General features: G+C 34.4%; 2 protein-coding genes and 1 pseudogene across 2 annotated transcripts; all 3 read right to left on the bottom strand.

The window, feature by feature from the left end:
* Positions 1-27: 27 nt before the first annotated feature.
* LOC141818046 (serine/threonine-protein kinase ATR-like) lies at positions 28-3,998 on the bottom strand. Its single transcript, XM_074705636.1, has 7 exons — positions 3,891-3,998; positions 3,493-3,794; positions 3,306-3,406; positions 2,840-2,984; positions 2,245-2,766; positions 2,068-2,143; positions 28-287 (listed from the first exon to the last, which is right to left on the bottom strand). The coding sequence occupies exons 1-7, from the start codon at positions 3,904-3,906 to the stop codon at positions 28-30; spliced, it is 1,422 nt and encodes a 473-aa protein (XP_074561737.1). The 5' UTR covers positions 3,907-3,998.
* Positions 3,999-4,067: 69 nt separating this feature from the next.
* LOC141818044 (serine/threonine-protein kinase ATR-like) lies at positions 4,068-4,468 on the bottom strand. The gene is made up of 2 exons (XM_074705634.1): positions 4,303-4,468; positions 4,068-4,243 (listed from the first exon to the last, which is right to left on the bottom strand). Exons 1-2 carry the CDS (start codon positions 4,457-4,459, stop codon positions 4,068-4,070), a joined length of 333 nt encoding a protein of 110 aa, XP_074561735.1. The 5' UTR covers positions 4,460-4,468.
* A 2,126-nt stretch (positions 4,469-6,594) lies between these two features.
* Positions 6,595-14,107, bottom strand: LOC141818045 (transport inhibitor response 1-like protein Os05g0150500; annotated as a pseudogene).
* Between the last annotated feature and the right edge of the window lie 4,730 nt (positions 14,108-18,837).

Below are 18,837 nucleotides of genomic sequence, written 5' to 3'. Positions count from 1 at the left end.
TGTAGTGTGTGTCTAGTAAACATCTACTCACTCGAGTTTTCTGAGCATTTTCTCAAAAAATATCTGACCAGAGCATAATACAATGACTGGCATTGATGTGACAGCTTCAATGCAAACTTCTTCATCTTCATCATGAATAGCCAAGTCCAGAACTTCTAAATCACTTTCATCCTTTAGTTTAGGACCAATCTTTGAGAAAACTTGTACACATAGACATTTAATTTTACCGACTTGACAAGCTGTCAAGAATTCATCGTCCTGGAACAACTTTTCTCGTGACTCGAGATCTGAATCATGGATGTAGAATTAATCAAGTTGGCACTCAGAAATGCAGGTAGCTAAACTAGAATTAATAATCAAGGATCAAACTTGATATAAGCCTTTGTTAATACAATGCTGGCTCAGATGATAATTACAGGACATGACAGTCATTTCTTGGAGCATTAAAAATACAATTGTAACATCATAAGAAACATGTTGCAGATATACTACCAAAAAAAGAAAACGTGACTTAAAGATTACAAAAATGAACACGTACTTAAATATAAAATAGCAAATAATAAGGCGAAAGATATTGCATAAAAGTTTGTTCGAGATGGTACATGGTCAGCCTAATGCCAGGTGCTTAGGCCGTAGGCAAGGGACCTAGGCAGCCACTGTTAAAACAATATTGAAATAGAAAATAGAAGTATGTTAAATTAAGAAAAAACTAATGTTAATTTTCATGTTTAACAATTATATGCCTAATAATCTAGCATGACAAATAAACAAGTGATAATTGATAATAAGCACTACCACGTAACAACAAAAAATTTTACATTTCACATTATAACAAAACAAGCAGTAACAAAATTTAAAAAATAATAATGATGAATAAGAAAATAGACAAGAGAAGAGGGAGTTTACACATAGGGAAGAGAAATAAGAAAAGATAGCTAAAATTAGTATAGGCCATTGATATTGAATAAAAAAGGGAGACAAAAGCAGTATGGGATGGGAGGCTCAGGCAAAAAAGGCTCAAACTATGGGGAGAATTATGGCTACATTTTATATCAAATGAACTGGTTACTTATAAAAAAAAATAATTTTTTCTTTAAACCTGTCTAGACCATCTAAGCGAACTGCTTGAGCTTTACCTAGGTGGTCCACTTGAGTTGATTTTTCAAAGGGCCTCCTATGTATATGGCTATCCCATTGAATGCAGTAAACTTTTTTTTCCACAAAATTAGTAGGGTACATCAGTACATGGGCCTAAACATTAAAAGATTATGCTGTAATAAAAGTAGAAACAGACACTCATCAAGCACTGAACCAAGCAGTGCTTCAGAGTCTCAGACATCTATTCACATGCATAACCACACAAAAAAAAAAAAGAATTGCAATAACTACAAAGCTTATTGTATGAGTTCAGGATTCAAACTTCAAAATACTTGACATGCATTAACAAACACTGGATCTTCTCTTAGCATGTTGCTATGTATCATGGGTATGGGTTAGTAATTTCTTGAACTTTCCAGCAATTATCATATCCTCTATCCACAACCTTAACATAGCTTGGTTTGTGGACCAAACAAAAGAACAAATCAAGGTAAACTAAAATTTTTTGTTTGCCTGAATAAAAATGTGAACCAAACAAAAAGAACAGTCCAATTACGCATGTTTGTAGCCAAGTGTTTGGAAGGAACACTAATATTTCAGAATGAAGAAGGAATAGTTGATTCAACCTAAGAGTTTAAGGTTAAAAGTCAGGTGAGCAATGTGTGTAATATTGCTTTGTTTCCACATTCCTTGAATTGACTTTTTATGGTTCTATGTTTTCTTGCTCCTATTTCCTTTAACTGAAATAAATCTTTTTGTGTGTATCTTCTATCATTTCTTTAAAAAAAAGTGATTTCTTGAAATGTGATTAAAATTTAACTAAACAACCTCCTGAAAATAACAATAAAAGATGTTATTTGACTTAACTAACGACCTAAAACAATGTCAGCAAAAAGAAACTGTAGAAACCTAGTTGGTAATTTCATACAACCCAACAAAGAAAATGACAGAGTGTTAAGTGGTGCACACCTTGAAGACACAATATGCTGTGAACAGCTTGTAAATATATTAGCAAAACAGATGCTAATAAGCTTGAATCCTTTGCCTGTGCAGCAAACCAATTAGTTGAGAGTTAATAATGGAGAATGAATAAAAAATTCACAGGTATTGATCTACGGTACATTATTCTGATATTCATTTACAAACCTGCTTGCATATCCAAGGAATCCAAGAAACATGTTGATGGAAAATGCTAGAAGATAATCTAGAATGTGGGTGAATAGAAAAGGCAAGGCACAGGAGACTAAGAGCTGTTATATTTGTTTCTGGTTTTAATGGAGAAGCTTTCAAATTTGTAGGTTTGGCAGACTCAAGAAACAGAGAAATTGTTCTCCTCATTTCATTTGCAATCTTTTTCTTCTGCTCAATATCCACAAAGAAATCAGAGGTCTTCTGACTCTTGCACTCAACAATAGAGTTTATTTCCATTGATCTTTTGCTATTGATTTGTGGCAGCACAGATGACTTTAAATTAGCAATAGATGTGCTAGTATCAACTTCACCTTTTAGAACATCACTGGGAGTCAATATAGTGATTGCTGCTTGAATACATTGGATCATGGGTAAACAAGGTCTTTCCGAACATAACATCCTAATAAGAAATCTAGGTTCCCAAATTTGTGGATGACAACAGTAAACAATTTTTATATAAGCACTGCACATAGCAAACTGATGAAGCAATGTGTTACTTAGAGAACCAAAAACAAATAGAAAAAAATACAAAAGTTAACAATATATTAACCTGAAGTTCATAGCTCTCTGTGCTACATATAGATCTAGGAAAAGCAGTCATAATCTCATTAGCTGTAGATTTAACAATCTCATCCGAACAAGAAGAATGTAGCAGATGAAGGCAAGCACCCATACAAGAATCATATTCAATGTTCCTGCAAGGAATTAGTGCAATGTTAGAGAGTTGAACAAGCTGTCCCAAACAAACAAGACAGCAAGCTCCTATTGCAAACTTCTAGCATGCCAAAAATCAAGGCTTTCTATATAGCATTGGTCAATAAACTATCCCCTTGGTAATTACATCTAAGGAGAGAAAAAAAAATTTCGAGATCATCATCAATGGCTGATGAGTGAGCTATTTCAAGTTCTTATAAAAAAAACTCTCCTAGACTACTAAACTACCAACCACATGAACATTTAAAACAAGTAGAAATAAAATGTCCAACTGAATAAAATATCAAACATAAAGTGCATACCTGAACTTATTTTCCTCCATACACAATATAGATGCTATTGAACGAATAAATTTTTCGAGAGGTATCACAGTAGTTGTTAATCGTGCAAATTCAAAACAAGCCTGTTTGCATAAAACCAAGTCACCAAAGCATACAAAAATGCAAGTTCATCATCATGTGAAAATTAATTTCAGCGATACCAACATACCATATGCAGAGTTGCATCCCCGTAGCACAGTAAATAAGAACAAACTGAATAAGCAAAATTATCATCAATAAGCTCTTCTACGTGGAGCGTCCCTCCCGTCAGACAGTTGTTGATAAGTCTGATTGTCCATGCAGCAAATGGTTGCCATCTCTTTTTATTATCGATTATAATCAGTACACCCGGGCCGTCCAGAGGTCGGCAACAAACTGGAAGCTCACTAAATGTCTCAGAGCAGTTTAATATGAAAGAAAATGATTCACTGAAACACTTGAGCGATAAGGTTGATGAAATATGCAAAACATCTGTGAACAAAAACCAGTTATAGAATAGAAAATTAAATTCTACAGGAGAAGTTGGAAAAACAGTAGATCGTAACGCTTCTAATAATGAAACTGTACCTCGAACAACGACCATGGCATCCAAAACGAATTGGCGGTAAACTTCGGGCTCTCCAGTTCGGAGTAGCGAGAGAAGAGAAACAATGGTCTCACAGATATATCCGTAGCGGGAACTACGGAAATTAGAACAAAAAGGATTAGTTATTTGATGCTCATTGGAAATGAATGTGTTTAGAACTAGGTTTCGAAATAGGTTTCGAAATGCGACCTGAAGGCAGGATCTGCGAGGAAGGGAAGGAGACGGCCGATTACAGGAAGTAGGGCAGCGGCCCGACCATGAAAGAAGACACCGGGGTAGTTACGGGCTGTGTGTGAGAGCAGCTTGAGAACCGCGTTGAAGTCCCTCTCGTTACCTGACAGATACATGATCAGAGTGACGATCCGGGAGACGAAGGATGAAGTTCCCACGTACCTGTAGAAGAGGGGACGACATAGGCATCGAGAAGAATGGGCAGGACGACGCGGAACTCGGTCTCCACCGGATGGCTGTTGGAGGATGACGCGGCGTCGGAGGCGGAAGCGGCGATCCGCTGTCTCAGGTCGTGGATGAGGCTGGAGATGTTGTCCATTCGGGCAGTGGAGGCGGCAGCCGAGGCACTCCGCCGATCCGTGCTCTTCCTTGACGATTCGCCCTCTCCTCGCGCTCGATGCGACCAGTGAACGTCACTCGAGTTCGAAGAGTAAGCTTAATAGAAGACCAGGCATGCGAGGATGAAAGACCAATACAGTTAGGCGGGGGAGCGATGAGCTTAGCGAGTCAGGCTCGAGAGATGAGTTCTAAGTTAAGAAAAAGAGGGGCAAAGCTCAGAAGCTATGAGACCTACGCGCTAGCCAAGGGGGGCAAAGCTCAGAAGCTCAAAAGCTGCAGAAGAAACAGAAAAAGCGGGGCAAAGCTGAAGAGCTCATACGTCATGTATCAGACCGGTTAGGCGAGTCGTTACCTATATCGTAGCGAATAGGAGGACGCGAAGGTAAGGGCCAACGGCTAATTAGGTCGTGTCTATGTTGTACTTTAGTTTTCCTCTTCGACTAATATCAGACTTCTCATTTTGTCCTTTATTGTATGAATGCAGGATAGATGTGGGACTGGTGATATGGGATTTTCTTATGTTTGCCTGCCTCGTTTTCATTGGAGTTTCTCTATATTTCAGGTATTTAAGGTTTGCATTCTTTCTTCTACTTGTCACAATAGTTTTTCTTATTTGCATGAAAATCACAAAGCAAGTGAGACAAAATAAGAAAAGTAAGGGAAGGCTGCTCCTTCCTTTATCAATGTGAGTAATACAAATGGATGAGATGTTTTCAGCTATCGTTGTTGCCGAAGTTTTGAGTGTTGAGATTTGTCGAAAATCCTGTGTCCTTAATTTCTATAGTTCAGTTGAAGATCTGTCTGTGTCATTTTGATGCAAACGGCTAGTACTATTTCTTTGTGATTAAAAATGGTCTGATCATTATTCACAGCATAATTATAAATATCTTTTCAATCTTTAAAATAAGTAGGAATTAGGTTGAGATGCCATTTTGCTCTGGCTTGTTCTTCCTTACCGTGCTAGTAATGTATAAGACTTAGAAATAAGTGGATACATTCCCTGCAGAAGAATCACCTCTTGAACTTGTGAATAGAAATCTGAATGATTAGTTGCCGAAATTGATAACTTGACTTGCGAACAGACCCGTACAGAGGAGCCACAGGAGTTGATGAGTCTTCTACAATTTGTCGAAACCATTTGGATACGAATATGTTTCTGAGCTTCTGGTCGACTTTGAATCCAGTAGCAAAGATCACTAGGTCTGCATGTACGACTTCACCTTTGTCTATGACCAATCCATCCTTGCAAAAGGCGAAAGTGGTAGGTCTCTTCAAAGTGATGCTCCCTTCTTCCACTCTCTCATACAACTTTTCGGGCAGCATACCGACTAAACAAGAAGAATACCCTTGGAAGAAGCATACCATACATATTGCACAAGGTATTTAGATAAATCAGTCATTTAGTAAGAACTTGGTAATCACAAAAAATTCATGTAAGATCCTAGGGTCTCTATATTTTCCCTTCCACTTTCATAGAAAAATCTATGTTAAAAACATCGATAACCTAAGAAAAAAACAATAGTTCAGCAATCTAAAATATATTAAACCAAAAATGAGAAATGCTCAATATATTGAGTAAAGGTCACAAGTCATTTAGTCCCACTACTCATTCATTGATAAGTCACAATCAAGAGTAGAAAATTCTTCATAGGTTAGGGCATCCACACCACCATCAAATATTTCATCCAAATATTTGTGGATCTCACGTCCACATCATCAATCAAATATCTCCTTCCTCAAATATCCCAACTTTCACAATCAAATATACCACAAACCAAATGTTTATGGATCCCACCTATTATCACTATCTCTTTCCTCAATAATGAATATTATCCCAACCACCCTAGCCTAATACATTTCTTTTATTTAATTTAAACCATTAAAATCATTTATTTTATTAATTTTTATTTAAAAAAAAGGAAATCACCGGGCAAAACTCTTTGACTGGTGATTTCTATTCACCCCACAAATATCATCCCCCTCCAATAGGGGATATTTGATACATGGGGATATTTCTTTAAATATCCCCTCAAATATCTCCTATTGGAGATGCCCTTATGGTAATTGAAATAAGTGGCAAAAGATCATACGTTGATCCACACAGCCAATCCCAAGGTAAATCAAGGGGACTTTACCCTTAATTCAGTGGCCCCTGCATAGTGGAGGTCAGAAACCCAACAAGTATTTCCATCCCAAGACCTCATATCATAAACTTTGCCAACAACTCCAACACGTGGGGACAAGACCATAATCATGATGCACTTGATACTATAAACTTTTCCATCATTTCCAAAAAAAAAGTCGACTTCTGCAAAGCCAATTAGGATGATAAACAAGATAAAGATAATATCACTTCCTTAATACCTGACGTCTCCTTAAACAGTCAAGACGAAAGGTGGGGCATCAGTTCTTGGGCCAGCAATAGTACTGTAAATGTAGAGTTTTTTGACAGGGAAATGATCAGGCCATAACTCTAACGACGGCCCTCGACTAAAATCAAATAATCTGCATTCCCCCAGTGTCACAGAGCATGATGACATCCAAATGCATCGCATTGTCTCCAGTTTATCTGCATTGTCGCCTTGATCCCAAACGGGCATTTCGTATTTTCCAATCTGCGTAATTTTCCACAACCAGATAGAATGTAATGAAGACCGGCATCACTATCAGCAGCAAAACCAAATGCAAGCCTCTCAAGACTATTTGCTGAGGCCCCAATAGTTTTGAACACATCATCAGTAAGAAAACCAGATAAAGAGAGATGTCGGAGGCCCTTGCAGGATTCAACGATAGCCCCAAAGCCAGCATCTAAAGGTTCTTGAGTAATATAAACAGGGGTGTAAGGCTGGAGGATGCCGAGCCGGAAGCATGTGAGATTGGGGCTATTATTAGCAATAGTAAGGAGGGCAGAATTAGTCATCCGCTGGCAAAAATAGAGAACATACTCGAGCATTACACAACCAGAAGAGACAGCAATAAGGCCATTTTCTGTGAGAGGACAGTAAGATGGATCACAAAGAAATATTCGCAATTTTCGGAGGAGTTTGCAAGATGATGCCACAGCAATAAGCCCGTCATCCTTAATTAAGTCCGTCACCTGACAAAGCATGTCCCTTGTTAATATGCATACACAAACAGAAGCATTACATAGTATCAGGGAAATAAAATGATCATATAGTCTTTTTTGTTAATAGTGAAAGTTATACTAATACAATTCATTCCTGCAGCAAAAAATAAAACCAATAATAACAATTTAAGACAGCCAATAGTGATAAGTATGAAAAGATGTACACAGAAAAGACAAACTATCAATAAGGAATAAAAAACCATGCATATGTAAAAGTGAGAACCTATCACTGGAAAAAAAAATCACCATAATAAATCCAAGCAGCAAAAGAATACTAGTTAGTAAAAGTAGGAGTAAATCCTATTGAGCTTAACACCCTGCTCATGGCATCTCTATAATTATCATCAATATCTAAATCATTACAATTGAAAACACTGACAAAAAGCATAATTATCTTTTATACAACAACAAGCAAGCTTTATCCCACACGATGAAGTCGGTTAAGCATAATTATGTTTTAAAATACTGACATTTTTTCTTTAAGTATGAGGCTAACATGAATTCCCCTGCTGTTTCATTCAATTTAACTACATAGTACACATGTATTTCCTGCCTTTGATTTTAACATGTTCCAACCATGAAAAGCTACACAGTTGACAACACAAAACTGTCTCATAAGTATACAAGCTACATAGGATTAAGCTGGGATCATAAGAGAGTTCTACTGTTGATTGAAATAATAATAATAATAATAATAATAATAGTGGTAGTAAAGATGTTTTTCATAAAAGAAAATCCATAAAACATCAAAACCTCTAATCTCTTAATTAAGCACAGCTGAGGATATGTAAACAATAAGTAACTACGAGGCCATTATTACAGCACAAAATAAGTTTTGGTGGATAAAATACACAAATTACCACACAAGTGAGGCCACCTATCCATCAGAGTCAAAAATACAAACCAGCAAAAAGATACTTGAATTTAAAGAGTAGAAAAGATGTCTATAAAGGGACAAATTAAACAGAAATCTGAAAGGGGAGAAAGAATGGTTTTCCCCTCAAAACCAGGGGAAAAATATCCCTGTACAAAGGGACTCATAGTACCAATGCGGAGTTGGCTCGTTTCAGGTAATCAAGCTAACGGATCTAAATAGCAAGCAATAAACGTCATTGAATGGTCAACTAAAAAGTAGATAGAACTAAAAATTTAAAATTGGGAACTAAAAATAAGAAGGGTGAAATTTGGTGTAAACCACCAGATCTTTCAAGAATTAGAATGCCAAATTATAACTCTAAGCCTAGAATAGAATGCAAAAGTGAAAATAAAGAGAAGTAGGCATGAAACAAGAAAATAAAATAGAGATTCTGACCTACAATTGGCCGCAATGGCGACCAGCCCGACAATGCTGAACCCTTCACAAAAGGCTAGAGACAGAACCCTAAAGTTCTTAAAGGACCGAGCGATAAGCTCGAGACAATCATCAGAGACCACCATTCGCTTGAGGTGAAGCTCCTCGAGAAGCGGCCACCCCTTGGCCATCGATTGGATCCACGGCCCTGCCCATCCACCCCATTCGGTGATCGTTAGGTTGAAATTCGCAAAATGCGGCTTCCCCTTGATGGTCGCCACCCTGACCTTCGGGAATCTCCGCACCGCTACGGCCGGTGCCACTGCGTAGCAGTTACTCACGAAGATCTTCTGTCTCGACAGTTGTTCTATCCTATACCAGGAGCGGCATACCAAGGCAATAGCATGGCGGTTGGCGTTGGATGGGAGAAAAGAAAAAGTATGCTCCCACACCTCGTCGGGGAACGAGGCTACCCGAGAGAAAGCCCTCTCCTACAATTATAAAGGTTGAATGTTTGTTGATAAAAATATAAAAGGGTTATATAAATTTACAGCTATTTTGATTTGATGAAGCAACACTAGTATTATAAAATGCCATCTTTACTGATTTCTTGATTATGTATTCATCAATTATAGTGCAACCAAAAAGGCTTGAGAGCTCATCAAAGAAAAGCATTTTTTTTTTGCTACAAATCAAATATCTTCAACAAGAAACCATTTTTCTAAAATAAGAACAACTAAGAGAGATTTGTGATGCTCACATCTTCATCCGATATTGTTTCCCCAGGAACTGTTTCTGGTACAGGCTGAGGACCCAATTCTTTTTTATAAATTTTCTGCATCTCACTGGCAACAGCTAGAGCCAATGAATCCTTATATCAACAGTAGGACAGAACACAAAAGTGAGATTTTAATAGGGATAATGGGAATAACACCAAACCATTAGTGCATAAAGATTTGAATATTTACATGATGTGCCTCAAATGAAAAATTAAATGAACAGCACTGTGGCTCCACTTCAACGGTTGGAATGATGGAAGCCTTCTGTTTCTGCAAGAACAAAAATGGGAAGAAATTTTTAAAAAGATAAGTTAAAATCAAGTGGTTGAGAAATGAGAAACTTCTATGCTTATTCAGGAGACAATTAAAAGGAAACCCCCTAGTCCTATGTTAAGAAAAAATGGCATAACATGATCCAACAGCATCATAAATAAATAATTCATCTTGTCAATGAAAGCAGAAAACTGTAAATCATATGTTTATGGTACATTATGCAAATTAATTAGCTCAAACCGTTTTGTGGATCTTATCTTCTCACATTCAAAATATTTTAATTTAATTCACATAATAGTTTGGAATAATCAAAAAGATTAATTTGGCTCTCTATACATTATCTTAAATTGGCTTTCCATCTTAGCAGTAAATGCTATAGCAGCAATTCAGCATTTCATTGTTAAGAAATGTAGAGAACTTTAGTTGTTTCATCTAAATTGAATGATGAAGAATCAAGGATTTTAAAGTAAAGGAAATCAATAGACCAAACCAGGCTATGCTAATCAATGGCAAAGAATTCATAGATAAATATGTATACCAACCTGTGCCTGCGGATTTTGAACTTCCACCCCGCTGGATTTCTTTGATTTTGTCCACTCCACCAACGGATCGTGCAAGAAAGTTTCCAAAACGCTCATCAACATTTCTCTATTTGTTCTCAGCACTGAAAGGGTAATTTCACAGACCTTTAAAAAGTCACCCTTGTATCCCGTAATACCAAGGCCATCAATCATGTTCTGTATTCAATGACAAAATATGTATTTAAGAAGGAAAACATATTCAAAATAAATAAAGAAATGAACTTAATTCCTTACCTGGGTTAACCTAAAAGGTACCAACTCGGGCTTCTTGAGTTGTAACCCTTTGTCAAACAAGCAACTGAAATCAACATGGATGCAGTAACCAGTAGTCGAGTCAAACAGAATGTTCTGACCATGCCTACCCCCTAGGCCTACAATGTGCCCAACCATGGACCAAATAGCACAGGTATGCACATAAGCTACCCTTGCTCAAAACCACGAAGCTGGATCTGAGAAAGTAGTCAAGAACCATTTGTGGAAAACAGTTACGGAACAAAATAATGTACTTTTAATTAGAATTTTCCAAGCAAAAACATGCAAAAAAGCAGAGCTCAATTGATAAATCCAGGTTAGTAATCTTAGTGCTCAGCATGCATTATGCAAGAAAAATGTGAATGGAACGACTCATCAACTTAATTTTTAGGTTGTCATTGTTGTTCATCCAGATCAAACTGACTACTGCATAACTTGCTTTTATTTCAGCCGTGCGCGGGCAAACTGCAAAAATGCTCATACCTTTTTTGGTCGTTGAAGAGAAGAAAGGATTTCAGCCTTATCTAATATGTCAGATATCATAACACGATCAGAGGTTGAAAAGACATCAAAACTACGTGAAATAATGTCATAAGTGGGTAAAGTGACAGCAAGAGCCTGCTGGACTGGCAAGATGATCCCTAGCGGCATCATTCTTTTCAAGGCACTAAATTCGGTTGAGATATTAATTGTGTTCGACCCTCGCTGACCAAGATGACAGCACAGCTTAATGAGGTGCTCAATCAGGCTATCAAATTGAATAAACAAATCCCTGTTTTCACTTGCAATTTGAGACCCTTTTCTTGCAGCTTGTATGATCTCAGCAGCAGCTTCGCGCCTAGCAGCAAGATTATCTTCTTGACGTTTCTTGGCATCAACATGAAAATCATCACAATATTTTGCCAAGAAAAAGTATCTTTTTTCCCACTTAGGTTGCAGGTCCCTCACTTTAGAATGATTGCAAGTGAAGCTGCTACTAAGGTCATACAAGCTGCAAGAAAAGGGTCTCAAATTGCAAGTGAAAACAGGGATTTGTTTATTCAATTTGATAGCCTGATTGAGCACCTCATTAAGCTGTGCTGTCAACCTGGTCAGGGTCGAACACAATTAATATCTCAACCGAATTTAGTGCCCAGGAACTGTTTCTGATACAGGCTGAGGACCCAATTCTTTTTTGTAAATTTTCTGCATCTCACTGGCAACAGCTAGAGCCAATGAATCCTTATATCAACAGTAGGACAGAACACAAAAGTGAGATTTTAATAGGGATAATGGGAATAACACCAAACTATTAGTGCATAAAGATTTGAATATTTACATGAGGAGCCTCAAATGAAAAATTAAATGAACAGCACGGTGGCTCCACTTCAACAGTTGGAATGATGGAAGCCTTCTGTTTCTGCAAGAACAAAAATGGGAAGAAATTTTTAAAAAGATAAGTTAAAATCAAGTGGTTGAGAAATGAGAAACTTCTATGCTTATTCAGGAGACAATTAAAAGGAAACCCCCTAGTCCTATGTTAAGAAAAAATGGCATAACATGATCCAACAGCATCATAAATAAATAATTCATCTTGTCAATGAAAGCAGAAAACTGTAAATCATATGTTTATGGTACATTATGCAAATTAATTAGCTCAAACCGTTTTGTGGATCTTATCTTCTCACATTCAAAATATTTTAATTTAATTCACATAACAGTTTGGAATAATCAAAAAGATTAATTTGGCTCTCTATACATTATCTTAAATGGGCTTTCCATCTTAGCAGTAAATGCTATGGCAGCAAATCAGCATTTTGCATAGGCCCATTTAAGGACAGTATTATGCAGAAAAAAGATTGATCATATAAAATTTAGTGACATTATTAATTGTCCTACTAAACGATATCAACAGCACAATACTGCTTTGCATCACAATTTACAATCACAATGAGGCAGCAAATGCTCATTTCAGATATTAATGGTTCAACTAATGAAATGATCAAGATAGCAGTGGTGATATGTTATCATCTCTTGTACTGGACCAAAGACAAAATCAAACAGACAAATAGAAAATTCAAGTCCCTTAAATGTACCAAACTTTTCTTAGGATCCATTACAAGACTATGAATTCGGAAACAAATAATTACCAGAGACACTTGCACATGGTTATCAATGACTTATTACCAAAAATTGATTGTTAAATAAAGAAAAACTCACCTTTTTAGGCCTGTCAGTTGCTTCACCAGCAAGATTTAGAGATAACTTATGATGTTGAACTCAACTTTTAGAACTTAGCGATACAATAGACCAAATGAGTAGTAGAGAAGTCACAAGGACCTTCATTATTGCATATGCCAGTTGGAGTGGAAGTCATATCATCTACCTGAGGACATAAATACTATAAGAGATGCATATCATAAACTTTTATATGAAACAAAGGAACACTTAAGAGAGATTGCACACCTGTGAAGATTTGTCAGTCTGTATTATTTGTGTGTTCACTTGTTTCTTTTTCCGCTTTGATTTTTTTGAAGAAAACAATGGAACAGCTTGGACAAAATGATTTTTCTGAAGTGAGCTCTCATGATGGAGAACTTTTTCCCTGTGTTTCTCAATTTTTATTTTCACAGGAGTTTCTGCATCAGTCAATAACAATCAATAGACCACGATAACATGGCGTTCTACCTACTTAAGTTACTAAATGAACAACTACCCAAACAAATGATATTAGTTTAGTTAGACACAATAAAGCCTAATCATCATCTGATATATGTGATTGGATCTTCACAATAAAAAAGATGCTAACGATCAGTAACTGTTTAGTGCCCTAGGTGAAAACAACCATCACCAGTAAAATGTCAAATACTTGAGTTTGACAAGTGAGAAACGATGGTAGGGTTTTTATTTCTCTGTGCAGTTAAACACTGTGAGTCAATCACTGGGTTTAGGTAGCATGGGACAATTTCTCATTACCTAAAAAAACTCGTTACCAAACTACCCATGGTGCCCACCTATTTAAATCAAATGTAAGATCATTCCGATCCTCAAATAGCCCAACCTAACAAGAGCATTCACAGCGTAAAACGCAAGAAACAAGAGCATGAGTACCGGGCAGGATTTAACCTAACAAAAAAAAGGGAGAAGTAGAGGACACTTACTGTCAGTGGATTTCGTGTCGGAGGCCTTGCCGCAGAAGGCTTCCCTGATGGATTCGTCGAAGTAATCGTCGATGTGGTTGGTGGTGAGGTCGGGGATCCATTCCTTCTTCCTCTTCCACGATCCCTTCGCCGCTTTCCCCATTCCCTTCTTCGCCAACAACCTCTGCTACCAAATCATGAATAAGAGGAGGCAAACGAAGGGGGAACTGCGCCTGCGAATAGGCGTGACCTAGGATTTACAGGAGAGTATTCATATTTGTTCAATATATAAAAAATAATTATATAAAGATATTTAAATAATTCATTAAATTTAATAAATACTTATTAATATTAATCATAAATTATTTATTAATAAAATTCTTATTAAATTTATAAATAAAAATAAATACATAATATTAAATTTTTAACCAATAAAAAATATAAAATTGTTAAATAATTAAATAAACTTAAATTAAAAACTCTATAATATACTTAAATACAATTTTAAAAAAAATAAATCAAGTTTAAATAACTAATTTGACAACTTGATTTCTAATTTTATTAAATAAATTTAAATAACACAATTAGTTTAGTTGATTTAATTATTACAACAAGATCTAAAAATGCATAGCTATTCATCATATAAATGAGCATGATAATTTTTAGACTCTAGGCATGGTTGAATTTGTTATTGCTGGATAAATTTGTTATAGTGGAAAGGTCGAATTTCAATGAAGATGAAGTAATGTTTTACCCTGTAGTAGTCAACTGTAACTTCTCGATTTACCTCATCATAGGTGATCGGGTGACTGACTGTGTAGGATTTGTTGAGTTGATGGATTTCACTTTTTGCCGTAGAAGGATAATTTTCTCTATGAGAAAGACAAATTTCTCCCCAAAGTGCAATGACTAAAATTTTTTTAATTAAAAATTTATATTAAATCATGCACAAAAATTATAATTGTTAATTAGTTTGTTATCTGGATCACCGACCATCCTTTTTCTTTAATAAAATGGTAGAATTCATTATTCTAACAACCTCACACGGTCAGACTCACAACTAATGACCGATCTTCCCACTTCACCTAAACTTGTTTATTAAAGTAATCAATTTGGATTAGATTCATTGATTGAGAAGGAAATTTTATCAACTCAATTAAAAAGGAATCTAAACGAATTAACTCGTAGGTTGAGAAGGATTTTTTTTTAATAATTAGATTATAAATTATATATATTAAGTGAATAAAAATAATATTAAAAATTATTTAAATAAAATATTGAGTTGTATACGAGAAAACTTTATTCATAGATTATATTGGTGATCGGTTTTTTTTTTTTTTTTGCCGAAAAGAACCGATCAACAATATAAATTTATCTAATAAAAAAAAATTAGATTGTGAAAGAGTCAAGGAGTAAATACTATTTTTTTACTAAGACCATTTAATTTTTCTTTAAAACATTAAAAATTAACTATAATTTAAAATTCAAAATACTTTTATTTTAAAGTACAAGTTATCGTAAAAGATGATTATCAATAAATGATAAATTTATAATCAAATCAATATCGTCTTTAAAAAAAAAAAGAATTCGAGCTTAATGGTAATTCACTCCCCCCCCAATTTTAAGTTATTTCGCTCTTAAGAAACAAACTTAAAAATTCCCCAACGTGTGGATCAATAAATGCATAATTTAAAGTAGGAAGACATCATCAAAATAAAGTTCAACATATTTCTAAAATTGAGTGCCAAGAAGACTAATAATAGGAAATCGTTTAACAATGAAAATGTATTAGAACAGTTTGATTAGATCAACTTTACTAATTGAACCAACAAAGATCAAAATATTCACAAGAGAAGAGATTATGACAGTTGATCTGAAACTAAAAACAAAAGGAGAAAAGAAAAAAGTTTCACAGGTTCTGTGATATAACCAAAAATGCCTGTGAAAAATCTATCTTGGTGCTCCTAAAACTCTAAAAATAAAGAACAAAAAGAGAAGCGAAGATTTGAATATAGGTAATGAAAATATATGTATGAGGGAAGGGATTAATGTTTTAAAACCAAGGCATCCACCCTACACTACAAAAATAATCATAAATAACGATGAATTTAATGACCGAATTTAAAGCGGTCGTTAATTTAGCGACCGATTATAAATCGGTCACTAAATTAGCGTCAGATTATAAATCGGTCGTTAAATTAACGACGGAATTATAATTGATCACTATTTATCGACAGAATTTAATAATCGATCGTTAATTAACGATGAAATTTAAAAATCGATCGCTAAATTAGCGATGAAATTTATATTGGATAGCTAATTTTTGAATTAGATGGTATCTTTTTGAAATAAAGTCAAATTTTAACGATCGACTAAGATTCGATCGCTAAAATTAGCAACCGAAATTAGATTCAGTCGCTAAATAACAATCAAATCTATGTTCGATCGTTAATTTAGCGATCGAAATTAGATTTGGTCACTAATTTATTCGGTTAAAATTTGAACTGATTCACAAACATCTTACCAGTAGGGGTGAGTATTTGATTAAAATCGAACCGAACTGAATTAATCGAAAATCGAATAAACCGATTTTTTTCGAACCGATCAAATTTTTCAATAAAAATCGAATAAACCGGATCGATATTTTATCGATTAATTTGGTTTTCGACCGAATTATCCGAATTACTCGATTTTTTTTAATATTATGAAAATTTTACTAATAAATTAGAGATTTATAAATTTATTTATTTAAAATTTATAAATTATTTTTTCTAGTTTGATTAATTCGGTTTAATTGAATAAGAAATTTTAAAATCGAAATTGAACCGAATTAACCGATTTTTTTAGAAAAAATAACCAAAATTCTGAAATAACCGAACTGAATTTTTATTTCGGTTCAGTTTGATCAGTTTATTTGGTTTAACCGAATTTTTGCTCACCCCTAGCAACCAACTTGTTTAAGAAGTTCTTGTATAACAAATGCAGTTGAATCCTGGACAATTGTATTAGAAGCAATTCTGAATGCACTGGCAAGTAGAGGTGAGCAAAAATTCGACTAAATCGATCAAACCGAGCCAAATTAAAAATTCAGTTCGGTTATTTTAGAATTTCGGTTATTTTTTCTAAAAAATTAGTTAATTCGGTTCGATTTCGGTTATAAAATTCCTTATTAATCAAACGAAAAAATAAACCGAATTAATCAAACTAAAAAAAATAATTTATAAATTTTAAATAAATAAATTTATAAATCTTTAATTCATTAGTAAACTTTTTATAATATTTAAAAAAATCGATTAATTCGATCGAAAACTGAATTAATCGATAAAATATCGGTTCGATTTATTCGGTTTTTATTGAAAAATTCAATCGATTTGGTTAATTAAAAAAATTTAGTTTATTAAGTTTTCGGTTAATTCGATTCGGTTCGATTTAGTTTAACCGAATACTCACCCTACTGATAAGATGTTTGTGAATCAGTTCAAAAATTAAGTCATCGTCAGAGCATTCAATTTTAAAGCTCTCTCGAATATCTTCGAAACACTTTAAATTTATCTAGGTCTATTGCACCAAGTGCACCTAAACAATCTGCACAGGCTAACTTCAACTATCGGTCAACGACTGCTCTTGACTCCTCTGCACAACCTTTAAGTAGGGGTGAGCAAAAATTCTGTTAAACTGAATAAATCGATCAAAACAAACTGAATAAAAAATTTGGTTCGGTTATTTTTTTGGTTATTTTTTCTAAAAAAAATCGGTTAATTCGGTTCAATTTCAATTTTAAAATTCCTTATTCGGTTAAACTGAATTAATCAAACTAGAAAAAATAATTTATAAATTTTAAATAAATAATTTTTTAAATCTCTAATTCATTAGTAGAATTTTTATAATATTTAAAAAAAATCAAGTAATTCGGTTAATTCAGTCGAAAACCAAATTAACCGATAAAATATCGATTCGGTTTATTCAATTTTTATTGAAAAATTCAGTCGGTTCGGTTTGTTCAAAAATTTTAATTTTTGATTAATTTAGTTCGATTCGATTTGGTTTTAACCGAATACTCATCCCTACTGGCAAGATGTTTGTGAATCAGTTCAAAAATTAAGTCATCATCAGAGCATTCAATTTTAAAGCCCTTCAAATATCTTCGAAGCACTTTAAATTTATCTGGGTCTATTGCACCAAGTGCGCCTAAACAATCTACACAGACTAACTTCAACTGTCGGCTAACAGCTGCCCTTGACTCCTTTGCATAACCTTTAAGTAGGGAGGGTGAATAAAAATTCTGTTAAACCGAATAAACCGATCGATCGAAACGAATTAAAAATTTAGTTCGGTTATTTTAAAATTTTGATTATTTTTTCAAAAATCGATTAATTCGGTTAATTCAGTTCGATTTCGATTTTAAAATTCCTTATTCGGTTAAGCAAATAATAGAACTAGAAAAAATAATTTATAAATTTTAAATAAATAAATTTATAAATCTCTAATTCATTAGTAAAATTTTCATAATATTTTTTAAAAAATCGATTACTTCGATCGAAAATCGAATTAACCGATAAAATATCGATTCGATTTATTCAATTTTTATTGAAAAATTTGGTCGATTCGGTTGGTTCGAAAAAAATCAATTTATTCGATTTTCGATTAATTCGGTTTGATTCGATTTAATTTTAACCGAATACTCACCCCTACCTTTAAATAGTGATGAGATTAAGGAGCTTATAACATCCAAATCCATAATACAATATTCAGCAATAAGAGTGGTAACTTCCTCTCTTTCCAAATTCAACAGTTCACGTAACTTACACGTCATCATATATCATACATTTAGACTTTCATGATTAAGACCATCAACAGCAATAAGAGGAAGTTGTCTAATTTGCTGCTCGAGTACAAGTTGATTCTTAACAATAAAATCTTCCAAGATATGACCAAT

Source organism: Curcuma longa, unplaced genomic scaffold, assembly GCF_044706935.1.
Source record: "Curcuma longa cultivar G26 ecotype Majalengka, Jawa Barat unplaced genomic scaffold, ITB_CL_G26_1.1 contig_23089, whole genome shotgun sequence".
NCBI classification, from domain to species: Eukaryota; Viridiplantae; Streptophyta; class Magnoliopsida; order Zingiberales; family Zingiberaceae; genus Curcuma; species Curcuma longa.
The sequence above is the reverse complement of the archived record's forward strand: the minus strand, read 5'-3'. Positions and strand labels throughout refer to the sequence as shown.